Source organism: Sphaerodactylus townsendi, linkage group LG16, assembly GCF_021028975.2.
Source record: "Sphaerodactylus townsendi isolate TG3544 linkage group LG16, MPM_Stown_v2.3, whole genome shotgun sequence".
NCBI lineage: Eukaryota > Metazoa > Chordata > Lepidosauria > Squamata > Sphaerodactylidae > Sphaerodactylus > Sphaerodactylus townsendi.
In genome coordinates, this window is record NC_059440.1 from 17557721 (window position 1) to 17574837 (window position 17117).

General features: G+C 46.7%; 1 protein-coding gene across 1 annotated transcript; it reads left to right on the forward strand.

Moving 5' to 3' along the window:
- The first annotated feature begins 2080 nt into the window (after positions 1-2080).
- Positions 2081-16035, forward strand: GUSB (glucuronidase beta). The gene is made up of 12 exons (XM_048519547.1): positions 2081-2312; positions 3784-3972; positions 5906-6081; positions 8012-8154; positions 8704-8891; positions 9243-9395; positions 10576-10754; positions 11356-11502; positions 11723-11807; positions 14192-14368; positions 14745-14880; positions 15403-16035. Exons 1-12 carry the CDS (start codon positions 2112-2114, stop codon positions 15576-15578), a joined length of 1950 nt encoding a protein of 649 aa, XP_048375504.1. The 5' UTR covers positions 2081-2111; the 3' UTR covers positions 15579-16035.
- Positions 16036-17117: the final 1082 nt, after the last annotated feature.

Genomic DNA, 17117 nt, shown 5'->3' on the forward strand with positions numbered 1-17117 from the left:
TACTCCTTGATGTTGGTGCTGGATTTAGATGAAGAGAGGCCCTAGGCCAAGCTATTCCACTTGTGAGGGCCCTCCCAATCCTCTACCCTCATGACCAGAGGAAGATGGAAGAGTGTTTAAAACAAAATTGAGTAAAGCCAAGGGTGTTTGAAATCCCGCAATTCACCATTTCTCCTCTGAAGGACATAAGATGTTATTGTGAAATGCCATAGTGATTGGGAAACAATGCATGAATAAAATGCACACACCTATGACCGTGTCAAAAATATTATACACCTTGGCTGGAGTCCCCCTAGATTTTGAGGCTCTAGGCTTCAGCCTGACAAGCCGAAAGGTCAATCTGACACCGCTTGATGTCCCTCAGCCTCCCGAGCCCCCACCCAATCTCCAGGAATTTCCCAACCCAGAATTGGCAACTTTTTTATTGAAGAGGTAACTGGATGCTGAGAATACCTCCACAACTGACTCAAAGTTCCCACAATGGAGAAAGGGACTCCTGAAACCCAACTCCTGGGCTGATTTTGCTGGCTGCATGTAATTATTGCTAGACTGCTCTGTTTTATTTATTTGTTTTTATTTATTTCTTTTCCTTGCAGAGCTTAGGCATCGTGCAATATACACAAAACACACACAAACATGTGTATATATAATATATATAAAAACATAAATTACTAACTGGTTGCGGTGGGTCTTCTGGGCTGTGTGGCCGAGGTCTGGTAGATCTTGTTCCTAATATGTCGCCTGCATCTGCGGCTGGCATCTTCAGAGTATCATAGAGAAAAGTCTGTTTCACACTGTGTCTAGTGAGAAGGGAAAGTTTAGTGGAGTATAGTGTCCATGTCCCAGGGTGGGGAACCAGTCAGTAAGTGTTTGAGTGGAACTTCCTATGCAAAGGTGTGGTTGAGTGCACTCTATTGCGGGTGGGGTTATCAGTCCATTTTTTAAGTACTGGTAGTCAAGCTTTGCTAATTTTCAGAGTCCCTTCTTTCTTGTTGAAGTTGTCTTGGTGTTTATGAATTTCAACGGCCTGCCTGTGCAGTCTGACATAGTAACCTTCCGAATTGTCCAGAATTTCTGTGTTCTCAAATAAAATGTTATGTCCCGTTTTGTTTAACACATGTTCTGCAACTGCAGATTTTTCAGGATGGTTAAGCCGACAGTGTCTTTTGTGCGCCTTAATGTGAGCCTGAATGTTTCACAGTGTGAAACAGACTTTTCTCTGTGATGCACCTCTGAAGATGCCAGCCACAGATGCAGGCGACACGTTAGGAACAAGATCTACCAGACCACAGCCACATAGCCCAGAAAACCCACAACCGTGAAAGCCTTTGACAATACATAAAAAAACAAACTTTAAAAGCAGTGTATTGTCAAAGGCTTTCATGGCTGGATTCAACTGGTTCTGGTGGGTTTTCCGGGCTGTGTGGCCGTGGTCTGGTGGATTTTGTTCCTAACGTTTCGCCTGCATCTGTGGCTGGCATCTTCAGAGGTGTATCACAGAGAAAAGTCTGTTTCTCACTGTGTCTAAGTGAGAAGGGAAAGTTTAGTGTGGTATATTGTCCGTGTCCCAGGGTGGGGAACCAATCATTAAGTGTTTGGGTGGAACTTGCTATGCAAAGGTGTGGTTGAGTGCATTGTCTTGCGGGTGGGGTTATCAGTCCATTTAATGTGCGCCTTAATGTGAGTCAGAATGTTTCACAGTGTGAAACAGACTTTTCTCTGTGATACACCTCTGAAGATGCCAGCCACAGATGCAGGCGAAACGTTAGGAACAAAATCCTCCAGACCGTGGCCACACAGCCCAGAAAACGCTCCAGAACCAGTTTAAAGTCAGTGTTTAGAATGGTAGCAAGTAATTATTGTTAGACTATGTTTTATTTGTCTCACACTATCGGTCAGGCCGGTCCAAAGTCCAGCCTGTGCACAAATAAAATTGTTGGATCACAGAAACGCACCAAGGCAAAGCCCTGGCAAGCCCTCAAGCAAGATGGCCGCAGCGGGCACTTGTAACCAGGGGGAGGGAGAGGACAGTCATTGGCTCTTGACAGTCAGCTGAGCTGGAGATCAGCTGACCTCCTTCCAGGGTGCAGAGTCCTGGCTGCAAGCGAAGCATGGTTTTGCTGGCGCTCGTGGTGTGCCTGGTGCTGGGATGGAGCCCGGCCCTGGCCCTGGAAGGAGGGATGCTCTATCCTCGGGAATCGCCCTCCAGGGAGCTGAAGGACCTCAGCGGCCTCTGGAGCTTCCGAGCCGACCGGTCCGAGCGAAGGGATGCGGGCTTTGTGCAGCGGTGGTATGAGCAGCCGCTCCGGCAGGTGAGTAGGCAGTCCTGGCTTGCAGAGAGAGAGAGGGGTTCCAGCCCTGCAACCTTATGGGGAACTGTCCATGGTGATTTCCTTTCGAAGGAACTGCAATCTGTACATGCTTCAGAGCTTTCTCATCTTTCTGAGTGCCTGTGTGTTCTAGAGGCAAGCCCAGAGTTCAGATTCAGGGTGGAGGTAGCAGCGAGGTAGCCTGCCTCTGTCCATGGAGGTTCTATTTAGGTATCCTATCACCGCTAGACCATTGGCAGTTGCCACACCGAGCCTCATTGGTGACCATCCTCTGTTTCTCAGGACGGGCACTCTGTCCTTGATAATTTCTATTTATCTGTTACATTTTCTGCTTCCTTCAAGAGCTTACAGCAGCACATGTCTCCATTTTGTCCTGACAGCTTTGTGGGGTTCTAGCCCTGCTGCCTTGTGGGGTGAAAGGTGACTTCCTTTTAGAAAGAACACCACTTTGATTTTCGGGGTCTTTGGGGCAGTGCAGGTCTCCTGACCTACATCACAGCAGCCTGGCTGGCCCTGACCGGACCAAGAATATCCAGCCCAGCTCCCTGCTTCCCACAGGAGCCATCAGAATCTCCAAAATTGTCCACAAGCAAGGCAGGATTGCCACAGTTCCCGTTTGCTGTCTTTGGCAAATATCCCCACCCTTTGAAAGGGAACCTTGGGGTCTTGGCTGCTGCTAAATTCATTCCAATCAAGCCAGGAGCAGAAAAGGCCAATTGCTCTTTCCTTCAGCTGTTCTGGAAAGAGGAAGTGAAGCCCTTCAGCGGTTTCTGTGCAGCGGAAAAAGGCAAAACCACAAAGCTGGAGAAATGTTGCTTCTCAGTAAGAAACACCCTCATATGCCTGTGAGTCAGGACAGAAAAAAATTGGGGGGGGGGGGAGGGAATTGCAAGTCAGGACATTATTTCCAGCAAGGTTATTGTAATGCAAAGTTAAGAACATCAGAACTTGCCTGCTGGATCAGACCAGAGTCCATCTAGTCCAGCTCTCTGCTACTTGCAGTGGCCCACCAGGTGCCTTTGGGAGCTCACGTGCAGGAGGTGAAAGCAATGGCCTTCTGCTGCTGCTGTTATAAGTTATAACACTTTTAAAAATGGTATAGTGTATTAGATTACTATCTACTTTATCACCCTTTACTATTTACATTTTAGGCTCTGGGTACACTCCAAAAAGTGTTAAGGAATGTCCTAGACTTCAAAATCAAACTTTCTTTTTGTAGCAGTGCAGCAAAGGCAGGTCTGCGCCATCAAATGGCCACTTGACAGTGGGAAGCGCCTTTCCACGATCCTGTGTCGGCCTGGAGGTAAAGACAGGAGCACAGCTGGCAAGAAAAGTTGGCAGACCTACAGAGCGATGAAACTGATCTGGCGGGAGTCCCTTGCTTTGGAGATCGCTGCAAAGCTAGCCGGAGCAGAGGAGCCGTTCTGCCCTAACGTATGACTTTCTCTTTCAGTCTGGCCCGGTGATTGACATGCCGGTCCCTGCCAGCTTCAACGAGATCACTCAGGATCCCAATCTGCGAACGTATGTCGGCTGGGTTTGGTACGAGAAGGAGGTGATCCTGCCCGCCCGCTGGCTCCAGAAGGAGGCTCGGACACGTGTGGTGCTTCGGATCGGGAGCGCTCACTACTACTCGATCGTCGTGAGTCCAGGGGAAAACATTTTGACACACTGAAAATTGCGTACCTGTGCAAGGCCGGCTTTAGTGTTTGAAGGGAGGGGCTAAGGTGCCCTCCAGTGCCCATTCACTAAGCATGCAGCCCTCAGACACAGCAGAGCCTGACCTTTTCATGTTGACTGAAGCTCCAGTGATGCTGGAACAGCTCAGAGGAGCTCACTGTAGGTCTGTCTCCAGGCACAAAATGGCTGATGACCCCCAAAGCCTCCGTGACAATCCCCTATTCCTGGAGTACAAGGATGGGCCCAGAACTCTGGCTCTTCCCGGTGTAGGCTTGGCAGATTCCCCAACAAGGCGATCCTTGTCACCAGCTGGAGAAATGGGGGTCCTTGATTCTCCCCATAAAGCTTGGCTCCCCAGATTCCAGAACGGTCACATTTTTGCAGATAAAGATCCAATCACACGTCACATATCCTAGCTGATAGATCAATGAAGGTGACTTCAGGGCATATTCAGACATGCACAAATTGTATGCATTTATTTTATCATTTGATTTACTAGGGCTCTGGGTGGTGTACAAAGGATAAAACAATTACAAAGTCACAACTAGCAATTAAAACAGAATAAATTTTAAATACAATAAACCAGCAAAAAGCAGAAAACCTAGCATTGCATGGCAACCCAGAAAAATCTCTAACCCCCTGGGAGGGGACCAGGCACAGCAAACGATGGCCAATTAGGATGGTATATATATAGGGGGGTGGCGTGGGAGGCAATCAGCAACACCCCCCCCCCCAAAGCCCAGGGAAACAATAGAACCAGGGGGCATACATTGAAAATGCTGGGGGGAAGAATTAGGACTGGGGGGAAGAATTAGGATAAAAGGAAACACTTCTTCATGCAACGTGTGATTGGTGTTTGGAATATGCTGCCACAGGAGGTGGTGATGGCCACTAACCTGGATAGCTTTAAAAAGGGCTTGGACAGATTGATGGAGGAGAAGTCGATCTATTGCTACCAATCTTGATCCTCCTTGATCTGAGGTTGCAAATGCCTTAGCAGACCAGGTGCTTGGGAGCAGCAACAGCAGAAGGCCCTTGCTTTCACATCCTGCATGTGAGCTCCCAAAGGCACCTGGTGGGTCACTGCGAGTAGCAGAGAGCTGGACTAGATGGACTCTGGTCTGATCCAGCGGGCTAGTTCTTATGTTCTTATGTTAACTCCATTTGACAGGCTCTGTGGAACTGTCCAAGGTCCCACAGGGCCCTGATAGCTGGAGGGAGAGTGTTCCATCACGCAGGGGACAGGGCTGTAAAGGCCCAGGCCCAGGTAGAGACCAGCTGCATCGTTGAGAGTCCGGGGACCACCAGCAAATTTGCCTCTGCAGATCGCAGAGGCCGAATAGGGACAAGGCCGAGAGACGGTCCCCAAGGGATGAGGGCCCCAGGCCGTGAAGGGCCTTGAAGGTCAACACCAACACCTTGAAGGCGATCCGGTATTCTGCTCGGAGCCAGTGCAGTTGGCACACAGCAGCACACGTGAACTGACACCTTTCAAAAGCATTGCATGATCTATTCACCACATTTGACACTGCTCTTCCCACAAGGGGATCGGGGCAGCTTGGAAGGTTCTTCCCCCCCGTTGCTCCAGTTTTGTCCTCACAGCAGCCCTGTGAGGTCAGTTAGGCGAAGAGAGAATGGCTGGCCCACAGTCAGTTAGAGGGTTTACTGTATTTGAACCCAGGTCCTAGTCCAACAATCTTACCTTTACACCCCATCTGCATTTGAGTAAAACTGGAAGATCCCTTCTCTAGCAAATACAAGGGTGCAAACTCTGAAGCATCCCAGCCTCGTTTCTGAAGCCTTCCGTTTGAGTCCGCGTCTTACATTGGGAGGAAGGTGGCTTGCATATGATTCTCTCGTATTCCTTTCCAGACCTCTGATTTATCCCCTTGCAGTGGGTCAACGGGGTACAGGTGACCGAACATGAGGGTGGCCACCTCCCCTTTGAAGTGGAGATCGGCAGCCTCCTCCAGCCCGCCCAGCTGTGCCGCATCACCGTCGCTGTCAACAATACCCTGACGCCTCACACGCTGCCTCCGGGGACTATTCAGTATTTCAAAGATGAGTCCATGTGAGTTCACATCCCAGCAGGAGGGGTGTGTGCATAGGTGTACAGGCTGTTGGGTGGAAGAGAGAGGGAGATAGATATCACCCATTCGCTAGTCAAGATTCCAGAATGTTCTCCCTAGATAAAATGAAGGAAGCTGTTCTGGTGTGTGTAAATGCCATCAAGAAGAAGAAGAAGAGTTTGGATTTATATCCCACCTTTCTCTCCTGTAAGGAGACTCGAGGTGGCTTACAAGCTCCTTTCCCTTCCTCTCCCCACAACAGACACCTGGTGAGGTAGGTGGGGCTGGGAGAGTTCCGAAGAACTGCGACCAGCCCAAGATCACCAAGCAGGAATGTTCCTAGATCAGCCTCTGCCACTCAGGTGGAGGAGTGGGGAATCAAACCTGGTTCTCCGGATAAGAATCCACCTGCTCTTAACCACTACACCACAGCCAACCTATGGTGACCCTGTAGAGGGTTTTCAAAGCAAGAGACTAACCGGTGGTTTGCCGTTGCTTGTTTCTGTATAGCGAACCTGGACCTTTGGTGGTCTCCCATCCATGCACTAACCTGGGCTGACCCTGCTTATCCTTTGAATGCTGAGCAGATCAGGCTAGCTTGGGCCATTCAGGTCAGGCCTTCCAAAGGTTACCTTGCATTTTTTTATTTCCAGGCTTTGGTTGTAGTCTCTTGGTATCTCAAAGAGTCTTGATCCTCTTTCACATATGTTTGTTTTTAAGGGTTGAACCAGTTATTTGCAACTTTAAAAAAACCAGTTTCCCCATTCTTGGCTTTAAAATTTCACTTTCAAATGTCATGTTTTTGACTCAGAATGAGAACGTGTCATATTTGTGTTTCTGAATTGTTTGGTAGTAACCAAATATAACATCTTTTCAGCTGATGCCCAACCAGTGGTCACACACTGTTGCATGTAGGCTGCATATCATGCTGTCCATTTGCTACAGACCCATTCATGTCATCTTTCAAACTGTTGCTGAACTCCATTCTTGCTGGTGCATCTCTTCACCGACTACCAAGTGTGAAGATACCTGAGGAAACTACCTTTGTACGTAGAGAACAGGGTCTGCTGCTCTTCAGGCCTTCGGTTCAGATTCTAGCTTTGGATCTAGTCCATAAACTGACCAAGATGACCCTCCATTGGAAAATTCTCCTGGTCTGACTTTGGAATATGCCCCACAAAGGCAGGAGGACAGCTTTAGGCATTACTGTGGATCCAGTGTGGGGTAGTGGTTAACAGCAACATTCCTGCGAGGGTACGTGGCCGTGCGGCCACCATATAGGTACCACGTAGACAAGGAGCCACTTGGCAAAGGGAGCTCTCAGTTCCGCTCAGTATCTGTGATGTTTCGTGCAGAGGAGTAAAGAAAAAGAATACTTTGTACAACAATTGTAAGTGCATATGGGAGGGTTCTTTGGGTTTTTGTTAATTATATGAAAATGAAAGGATTAGATAGACTTTTATATATTGACACCTGTATTGGTACATTTCAGATTGGCTTGGCAAAGGACTGCTGAAATAAAAACCTAATCTAGAGGTTTTATAGCCATACCTGACGGTGTACTTACCAGAAAAATTTTCTGTTTATTTGTGATAGAAAGATAATGTTGAAATGATACTCACCTAGTGAGTTGGAGTACGCATGGGTGTAATATTTGTGACAGTACCTGTTGTACACCTGCCTTGATTATTATGGTGGATGCAAGCTTGTTAAGCAGTCTTAGGCCAGTCATATACCATCAATCTGACACTGCTTAACAGTGTTGTTGTGATGGATAAAATGGAGGACAGAAGAACAAGGTTTGGGGGAGAAAAGTGGCATACAAATGAAGTAAATGAGAAATAAATAAAATATTATCCATGCTTATTCGCAATTGGGGATTCTTCCCCCACCCCAGTCCTCTGACTTCCTTTGTCCCTTGCCTTGGTACAGGTATCCCAAAGGTTATTTTGTTCAAAAAACAAGCTTCGATTTCTTTAACTACGCTGGGATTCACCGCCCCGTCATCCTGTATACAACACCTTCGGCCTACATCGATGACATCACCGTGACCACAGACTTGGCAGAAAACGTTGGTAGGTTGTGCGCTTTTGCAGTTCATGGAAGTCCAAGATGGGGTGGGGGTTTGAAATAAGAATCATAGAGCTGGACGACATCACAAGGGCCATCAAGTCCAACCCCCTGTCATGCAGGAACACACAATCAAAGCACTCTCAACATATGTTCATCCAGCCTCTGTTTAAAAACTTCCAAAGGAGACTCCACCACTCTCCAAGGCAGTGAATTCCACCGTCGAAGAGGCCTGACAGTTATAAAGTTCTTCCTAATGTTTAGGGGGAATGTCTTTTCCTGCACCTTGAATCCATTACTCCATGTCCTAGTCTCTGAGGCAGCAGAAAACAAGCTTGCTCCCTCTTCGACATGACATCCCTCCAAACATAACTATATCATGTTCCCCCTTAACCTTCACTTCTCCAGACAAAACATTCCCAGCTCCTAAGGGTGTTTCCAGTCTTTTTTGTACAGTGACAGTCTTCAATATTGGACTGCTCTTCTGCCAAGGTGACATTTGAACCCAGGACTTCCTTGTAGTCACTCAACCCCCTCTTTTTCCTTCGGATCAGGTTTGGTACAGTATTTGATCTCGGTACGGGGAAGCTCTCGCTATTCCCTGACTCTAACTTTGCAAGATAGAGAAGGAGTGGTGGTGGCTACTGGAAACGCGTCAGCAGGAGGAATGAAAGTGCTGGATCCCAACCTGTGGTGGCCCTATTTGATGAACGAACAACCCGGGTACCTTTACTACTTAGAGGTATTATATTTGGGCTTGATCGGGGGTAGGGGGGAGAGGATGCTCACGTAGAAGAAGAAGAGTTTGGATTTATATCCCCCTTTCTCTCCTGTAAGGAGACTCAAAGGGGCTTATAATCTCCTTTTCCTCCCCACTCACCTGATCCCTTGGCCCAAGCCCCGGGAACAGTTGCACATAAAATCTCCACCTGGTTAATTTGTGCAAGCAGACTTGTGCAAGCGAACACTTTCTCTATGGGGTATACAGTGGCTCACATCATGTGGGTGGGTACTGGGGGGAAAGAAGGGCTGGTGAGTGGGGGCTCATGTGCCCGGAAAGGTAATGCAAAAAGGGGCATCTTTTGGACTACAGGTTACATTATCTGCCTTTGTGGATGGAGAGGTTTTGGAAGACAAATACACACAGCCAGTCGGCTTCCGTACCGTGCAGGTCACCAGCACCCAGTTCCTCATCAACGGGAAGCCTTTTTACTTCCACGGGGTCAACAAACACGAAGATGCTGACGTGAGTTGGGCTGGATATTTTTCCTACTAAGCCACTTGCTCAACACCAGCCGGGTACCAAAGTAAGATGCTGTACCAAAGTAAGATGCTGTAAGGTCCTTGTCTGTATGTATTACAGACTGATAAGAAGGAATACTGGAAAATTATGTTGAAAAGAGACCTGTCCATAAACTGGTTGCGGTGGGTTTTCCGGGCTGTGTGGCCGTGGTCTAGTGGATCTTGTTCCTAATGTTTCACCTGCATCTGTGGCTGGCATTTTCAGAGGTGTATCACAGAGGGAAGTCAACAAGATCCACCAGACCACAGCCACACAGCCCAGAAAACCCACCACAACCAGTGGTATCCGGCAGTGAAAGCCTTCGACAATACCTATCCATAAAGTCCAACAACCTTTATAAAGGCCTCACACGCAATTGGAATCTGGAACAAGTTTAATAGTTCAGTGAGAACCAACACTTTGCCTGTTTGTTGCTGTTGATTGTTAAAATCTATTTTATAGCTTATTTTTATCCTGTCCTTCCTCTGTGGAGGTCACAGAGCAGCATACAATGTTCTCCTTGCATTGGCTTATTTTCACAACCACCCTATGAGATAGGATGGACTGAAAGAGAGACTGGCTCATGGTCACCCAAGCAATCTTGAAGGCAAAGTGGGGATTTGAACCCAAGATTCTGGTCCAACGCTCTATCCAAGAGGTCCCCAATGTTGCGCTTATGGGCGTCATGGCATCTAGCAACACCTTTTCTGGCTCCCACCAAGTGTCTTTAGGGTGGGTGGGGCCAGGTAGGGCTTTTGCCCAGCAAGTCTTCTGATTGACTACTGGAGATTTAATTGGCTATGCAAATTTTTAAAATGTTGCTTTGGTAGCAGCTGCCACCACACCACATGGATCTGCACTGTGTTACTGAAGTTAAACTGTGGCAACTATTTTGTGGCTGGCTCCCCCTCTTGCGGCAGCCATTTTGTGCTGCGGCCAACATGCTGTGTGAGAATTCCAAATGCACCCTCAGGCTCAAAAAGGTTTGGGACTCCTGCTGTATCCACTACACCACTTCAGCTCCCATGGACGAATCCATGCTCGGCATCCATTAGGGTCATGCAGTGCCCTCCTGAAACCGTGATGTAAAAATAGGGCTTTGGTTAATTCTGAGAGGGAGCTCACCGGGTTCTTTATAACACAGATTCGTGGCAAAGGACTGGACTGGTCCCTGATTATGAAGGACTTCAACCTTTTGCGCTGGCTGGGTGCCAACGCTTTTCGCACAAGCCACTACCCTTACGCTGAGGAGATCATGGAACTTTGCGATGCTTACGGCATCGTGGTAATTGACGAGTGTCCCGGAGTGGGCATGAAAGACAGGTGAGCAGTTAGATACGAGGCTCCTTTAAATATATTCCAATGTATTACAGGATTTGGTTGCAAATTGGCCTCTGGAAATAATCATTTGCCACAGAGGGACGCTGCAGGCTGGAAGAGAACTCTTTTGGTCAGGCCATTATTAGATAGAATCTTTGCTGCTCACATGAATATAAACAAGCTCTCTTAACCTGCAGATCAGCTGCTACTGTTTTTAGCTTTAAATTCTTAAACTTTAGCTTAAAACTAGTGTTTAGCTAGTTTTTAGTTTTAAATTCTTTCCATTGCTTTGAATTAACCTGGCTTCAGGGGTCTCTTGCAGAAAGGGGAGGCGGAGATATTGTGAATTAAAATGATTCTAGGAAGGTCTTCAAAAGACAAGTAGGAGCACCAGCCCACCAACATTTCTTCTCTCTGACCAAGACGGAGGACTGGCCATGATACCTATTCCCAAAAACTTTGCTAAATGTCTGTTAGCAAACCAATGTTTTAAATAAATAAAGTAAGCACAGCTGATTGAGAGAAATGAGGTGCATTTAGGTAGTTTCAAAGAGGAAGAAAGATGAATTGGTTGGAAGCCTAACATTTTGCTTTTTCCTTTCAGCATCAACTTTGGAGACAAATCTCTCCAGCATCACCTTATTGTGATGGAGGAACTTATCCGCCGGGACAAAAACCACCCCTCGGTCGTCATGTGGTCGGTGGCCAACGAACCGGCTTCAGAGCTCGCCCCAGCCGCTTATTACTTTAAGTGAGAATCTGTCGAGCTTTGTAAAGCAGACTTCAGCTCACGCTCTGTAAAATACGGATATTAATCTGCTTTGTCTTTGGTGAAAGACACCAATTCCTCCTCCCTCCCCCCCACCCATCCCCGAATCCTGAAAACAGGCTCTTCAGTAACCTCAAAGAAAAGGAATCTGGGCAGCTTGGTCAGGCATTATACATTTCTGCTTTTTCCTCTCGCCATGCAGGACTGTAATCGCTCACACCAAAGCCTTGGACCCGACCCGGCCCGTCACGTTCATCTCAAATGCCAATTATGCTCGTGATCAAGGGGTAAGCATCTGTCTATAGTCAAGATGTTTTTGCAGCTAGGCTGTGTTAGAAGCAGCATCCCCAAGTAACAAGAAGTAACAGTGCCCCTTGATTCCATGTTACTTAGACCTCATCTGCAGTATTGTGACCAGTTGTGGGTGCCACAGTGCTGTGACCACTTGTGGCTTTTAGCTTTCTCTGCTGCCATGGTCTGGGCGTGGACATTAATGTCAAGCCCCGATTCTGCGGACAACTGTAAGACTCTAGAGTTCAAATCAGCAGCCTTTATTGACAGACATCAGCGTGGCTAAAAGGAGCCGGTTCTAAAGAACTGTCTTTGGGTACAACCTTTATCACCTTCTCATGATAAAGTTATCATGCAAATATAAACTATATATAAATGAGTAATATTCTTCAGCCATGGCACCTCGGGTTATTATAAAATGCATATGTAAAGGCTCAATATTATTTATTTACTTATTTTAACATTAGGAAAATTTAATTATCCTGTTGTTTTAATTAGTAATTCTCCAGAGCCTGAGGAGTGGATATATCCTTTTAGCAAATAGAATTAAATCTGGAAGTGCCAGATATTTCCTGGCGTTGGATCTTAAATATAGTCAAATGGTATCTGTTTTACAAATTTGTCTTTGAATTGAATGGCTAAACCCTTTTAATCCATTTTATATTTTTACAAATGAACTGTCAAGTTGGAAAAAAAATCCATAGATGTAACATATGATTTTAAATTTAATAATAGTGTATAACCACTGTCTAATACCTAATGCCAATAAAGGTTATTGTGATTGATTTATCACCTTCTCACCCCATATCAAAAGCAAAGTAAAACAAGACAGGAACGTGATAGCTGTTGGGTTCTCAGGGCCGGTGTGAAGCGATAGTCAGGCGCCGGCACTTGGTTATTCCTCGTTCGCTGCATGTTGCAAATCAGGGAAAGGTGGGAAACAGAAAGTAAAGTGAAGGTCTATTAGCATGACAGAACACAGTGCCTTCTTCGAAGAGTCTTCCGGACAGTACCCCACATTATGAAAGTGGCGGATAAACTATTATGAGTTCTGAGTAGAGCAACCAAGATGGAGGAGAGTCTGGCAAGAAAGCCCTGAGTGGAAAAGTTGACGGATGCGGGTCTAGATGGGAGGGGAGACAGGATAACATCCTTTACCTACTCCCAGGGCTGCCGCATTGGAGAGGGCAAAGATTCATTCTCTGCTGCCGCAGTAGAGCAAGGCGGGATCTAATGGCTTAGGTTACACCTGGCTAAATTTCAGTTTAACATGAGGATAAATTTCCTGTTGGCAAGTGTGATTCAGGCAGCCTAATAGCCCAGGCAGGGATATAGAATGGTATAGTATAGCCTAGTCTTGGAAATGGAACTGGATCGATACTTGGAAAGGAGCCCTCCAAGCAAGAGTCCGCAGTGGAAGGCAATGGCAAACCACCTCTGCTGAATCACTTGCCTTAAAAACCCTCCCACAGGTCGCTGCAACTTGGTTGTGACCTGACGGCACTTTACACACACATGCAAGTCTAGGCTGGCCCTCAGTTATCAGATTTTGGGAGTTAAGCAGGGCTGGCTGAAGTCTGTACTTGGATGGGAGGCTATGCAGAGGCATGGCAAACCACCTCTGCTTGTCTTTTGCCTTCAGAATCCCATGGCCCTGAGGTCACCATGAGGCCGCCTCCGCTTGACAGCCCACAATTATAAAAAGTGATTTAACAGTGGAATCGAATGACGGGCTCTGCCTCACTGAAAGGCCGCTGTCACGCATGCTGAATTATGCACTTTCAGAGCATTTCAACCGGCGTTTAACGTAGCTTTTGCCATTTCACACAGTAAAGCCAGCATGGTATAGTGGTTAAGAGCAGGTGGATTCTAATCTGGAGAACCGGGTTTGATTCCCCACTCCCCCACCTGAGTGTTAGAGGCTTATCTGGTGAACCAGATGTGTTTCCGCACTCCTGCATTCCTGCTGGGTTACCTTGGGCTGGTCACAGTTCTCTCAGGACTCTCTCAGCCCCACCTACCTCACAAGGTGTCTGTTGTGGGGAGAGGAAGGGAAAGGAGCTCGTAAGCCACCTTGAGTCTCCTTACAGGAGAGAAAGGTGGGGCATAAATCCAAACTCTTCTTCTCCTCTTCTTCTAAAATCCAGCTGCAAAGTTCATTGAAAGTGGTGTGAAAATGCTAGAAGTCTTCAAACAGAAGCTGGGTAGCAGTCTGAGGGAAGTTCCATTTTGGATTTCCTACAGTCAGCCGGGCATTATAGCCCCTTCTCAGAAAAACTACTCACACAGCTGCTTTGCTGCGGGCAGGGAGCTTGTTCTCAAAGGAGTGTGATAAAGACGCCATTCTCCTCACACAAAATTAAGATGAGGTTTTCTGCAGGCACCTTATGTGGACGTTATCTGCGTGAACAGCTACTTCTCTTGGTACCACGACCCTGGGCACCTGGAAGTCATTCAACGGCAACTCACTTCGCAATTTGAGAACTGGTACAAAACTCATCAGAAACCCATCATCCAGAGTGAATACGGAGCAGACGCCATCGCTGGCATACACAGCGTAAGTAGGGCATGTGGGAAGGGAAGCATTTTAAATAACATTTCGCAGTCCCCCCCACACACTATAAGCCATTGAAAAATTCCAAGGAGTTTCCTTTGCTCCTGTTACAAATACAGAGTGAACATTCTGAGGTGGGAAGGTACCCCCTCCTCCAGTCTGACACAAAACTTTCCAGAAGGTTCTGCCAAATGCTGTGCCAGTCACTGATCAAACAGAGATCATTCTCTTTAAAACAGAAGCCTACCACCCCATGCTAAAACAAGAGCTCATGCACATCTCATGTTGATTTCATGTGTACGTCTCTTGTGCGCCTGTCATTCACTGGGGTCCATTTCACCCAAAGGTATCTCTTGCTTTCCCTTCCTGCTGCCTTTAGGACCCTCCCCTTATGTTCACAGAGGAATACCAAGCAGCCGTACTGAAAGAATATCACACCATCTTCGACCAAAAGAGAAAGGAGTACGTCATTGGGGAACTCATCTGGAATTTTGCTGATTTTATGACCGAACAAGGTAGGATGACGTTGGGTGAAAATTACAAACTGCTAGCAGAATGACATGTTCTGTGATTAGTCCAACATTCCATCAAACCAAAAGGGAGTCCCATAGCATCTTCAAAACCAACAAACTGACGTAAACTTTCGCTACAGTGAATCTCAAGGCACCGTAGATTGAAAGAGTTCTGGTTGATTTGGCTGAAACAGGCAAACAGAGCAAACCAGGGGCGTACCTCCTAGGGAGACATATGTGGGGTCAAATGTCCCCGGGTGTGGCCATTTAGTCAGCTATGGAGAGGGATGAGAGAAATGTGATGGTGACTTTGAAATGACCTGGTGCCCCCAAACTTTGTTTGGTCGTGCTGGGGGAGAGCAGCAACCCATATTTGGGGGGCGGGGGGGCATAGAAAACTCAGATTTTGCCCTGGGCTGCATTTTCCCTAGATATGCCTCTGGAGAAACCCCTCTGGAATATGCTAATGTGAAATTCTGTGGGTCTTTGCTGATGCCTTTTTTAAACTGCCTTTCACATCAACAGGAACAACACGCGTTTTGGGGAACAAGAAAGGGATTTTTACCCGGCAACGGCAACCCAAATCAGCTGCCTTTCTTCTTAGAGAAAGGTACTGGAAGCTTGCAAATGAAACTGGACTTCTTATGTTCAAACAGGACAACGTCTGTCTTCCTCAGCCCCAGGCCTTTAAATGTTCTTAAGACATTCACATTTGGACAGAGCTGGGAATTCTTCTTGGTTCTGGAATAGTTTGCCATAGAAAATTATGCACACGGAACGCCTGCGGTAAACTGAAGCTGCAGAGGGAGAATGCTGAGCCCCGCAGAGTTAGCGAGGAGCCGAATCCTTGGATTCCCAATTCCACATTTCAACTTCAAGGAGGCCAAGAAACGTACATTCATTAGTGTCGACCCACACCCAAACTGCCACAGAAAACCTGCTCAGCCATGTTAAATGACTCAGTTGGATCCTTGATTACATTTAATACATTCACCTATGATTTGTATTTAGGTTAAAAGAGTAGCCTGGAATCTGTTTCTGAAAAAGGGATATTTGCAAGGTAAATCAAATGATTTATGTATGGCCACATGCTGGCCATAATGTTACAATCCTAACCAATGTCTGTCTACACCTATTAATTATATCATTTATACAGGCTTCCTCCCCAGAAGGGGCCCAAAGCATACGTTTTATCCTCACAACAACCCTGCGATATAGGTTAGGGCCAAGTGTGTGACTAGTTCAAGGTCACCCGGCAAGGTCACCATTACAGAGTGGCGGTTCAAACCTGGCTCTCCCGTATCTTAGTTTTACGCTCTAACCACTGCACGATGCCGGCTGACATACCTTTATACTGCTTGGTGTTACGGTGAGTAAGAACGGTGGAACTGATACAGCAGAAGGGATTTATTATTAGAAGAAGAAAGTAATAAGCCTATAAAAGACTGAAGTATTATTTGATAAGTGTTAAGCAAGATTGTAGGTTCAGGAAGGTTAGACCACAGAGTGTTTAGTTTAACTAAGAAGTGCCTTTAGTATTTAAATGCAATCTCTTAGATTTCTGTTTGACTGCATAGAGACCTTGAAGAGATGTGCTGTCGATCTGTAAATGCATTTTGACAGTGTGGTGTAGTGGGTAACAGCAGGTGCACTCTAATCTGGGGAGCCGGGTTTGATTCCCTGCTCTGCCACTTGAGCTGTGGAGGCTTATCTGGTGAACCAGCTTAGCTTGTGCATTCCAATACATGCCAGCTGGTTGACCTTGGGCTAGTCACAGCTCTTCGGAGGTCTCTCAGCCCCACCCACCTCTCAGGTTGTTTGTTGTAAGGGGGGGGGGAAGGGAAAGGAAAGCCCCTTTGAGTCGCCTACAGGAGAGAAAAGAAGGATATAAATCCAAACTACTCCTCTTTTTCATATAACCGAGAGTTTGCAGAGGCCTGTTCTAGCCGGTTTCAGCAGTGACATACACCCACTCTTTCTGATAAGACAAACTCTCAGCAGAGATGACTCAGATACTTTTTTTTCTGAATGATGTGATGTAGCTTGAAAGGGATTTCATGGGTAGATTCAAGATGTCATTTTGAGTTTGACTGATGATTTTGGTGAGTTCTCTTTATACAAGCAGCACAGCTGGCATTAAAGAGACAGAGAGAGCGAGGGCCCCTAAGTACAGAGAGAAAATCTGGAGCTCACAGAGAAGGCACAGAGAGAAAGGGTAACAGCACCAAAAAGCAGAGAGA

What these genes read in the sequence shown, in the direction of transcription:
- GUSB (XM_048519547.1), top strand. Translation starts at nt 2,112, where the DNA reads ATGGTTTTGCTGGCGCTCGTGGTGTGCCTGGTGCTGGGATGGAGCCCG. An exon ending in GGTACCTTTACTACTTAGAG is followed by an intron (nt 8,892 to 9,242) that starts GTATTATATTTG and finishes TTTGGACTACAG; the next exon opens with GTTACATTATCTGCCTTTGT. An exon ending in GGAGTGGGCATGAAAGACAG is followed by an intron (nt 10,755 to 11,355) that starts GTGAGCAGTTAG and finishes TTTTCCTTTCAG; the next exon opens with CATCAACTTTGGAGACAAAT.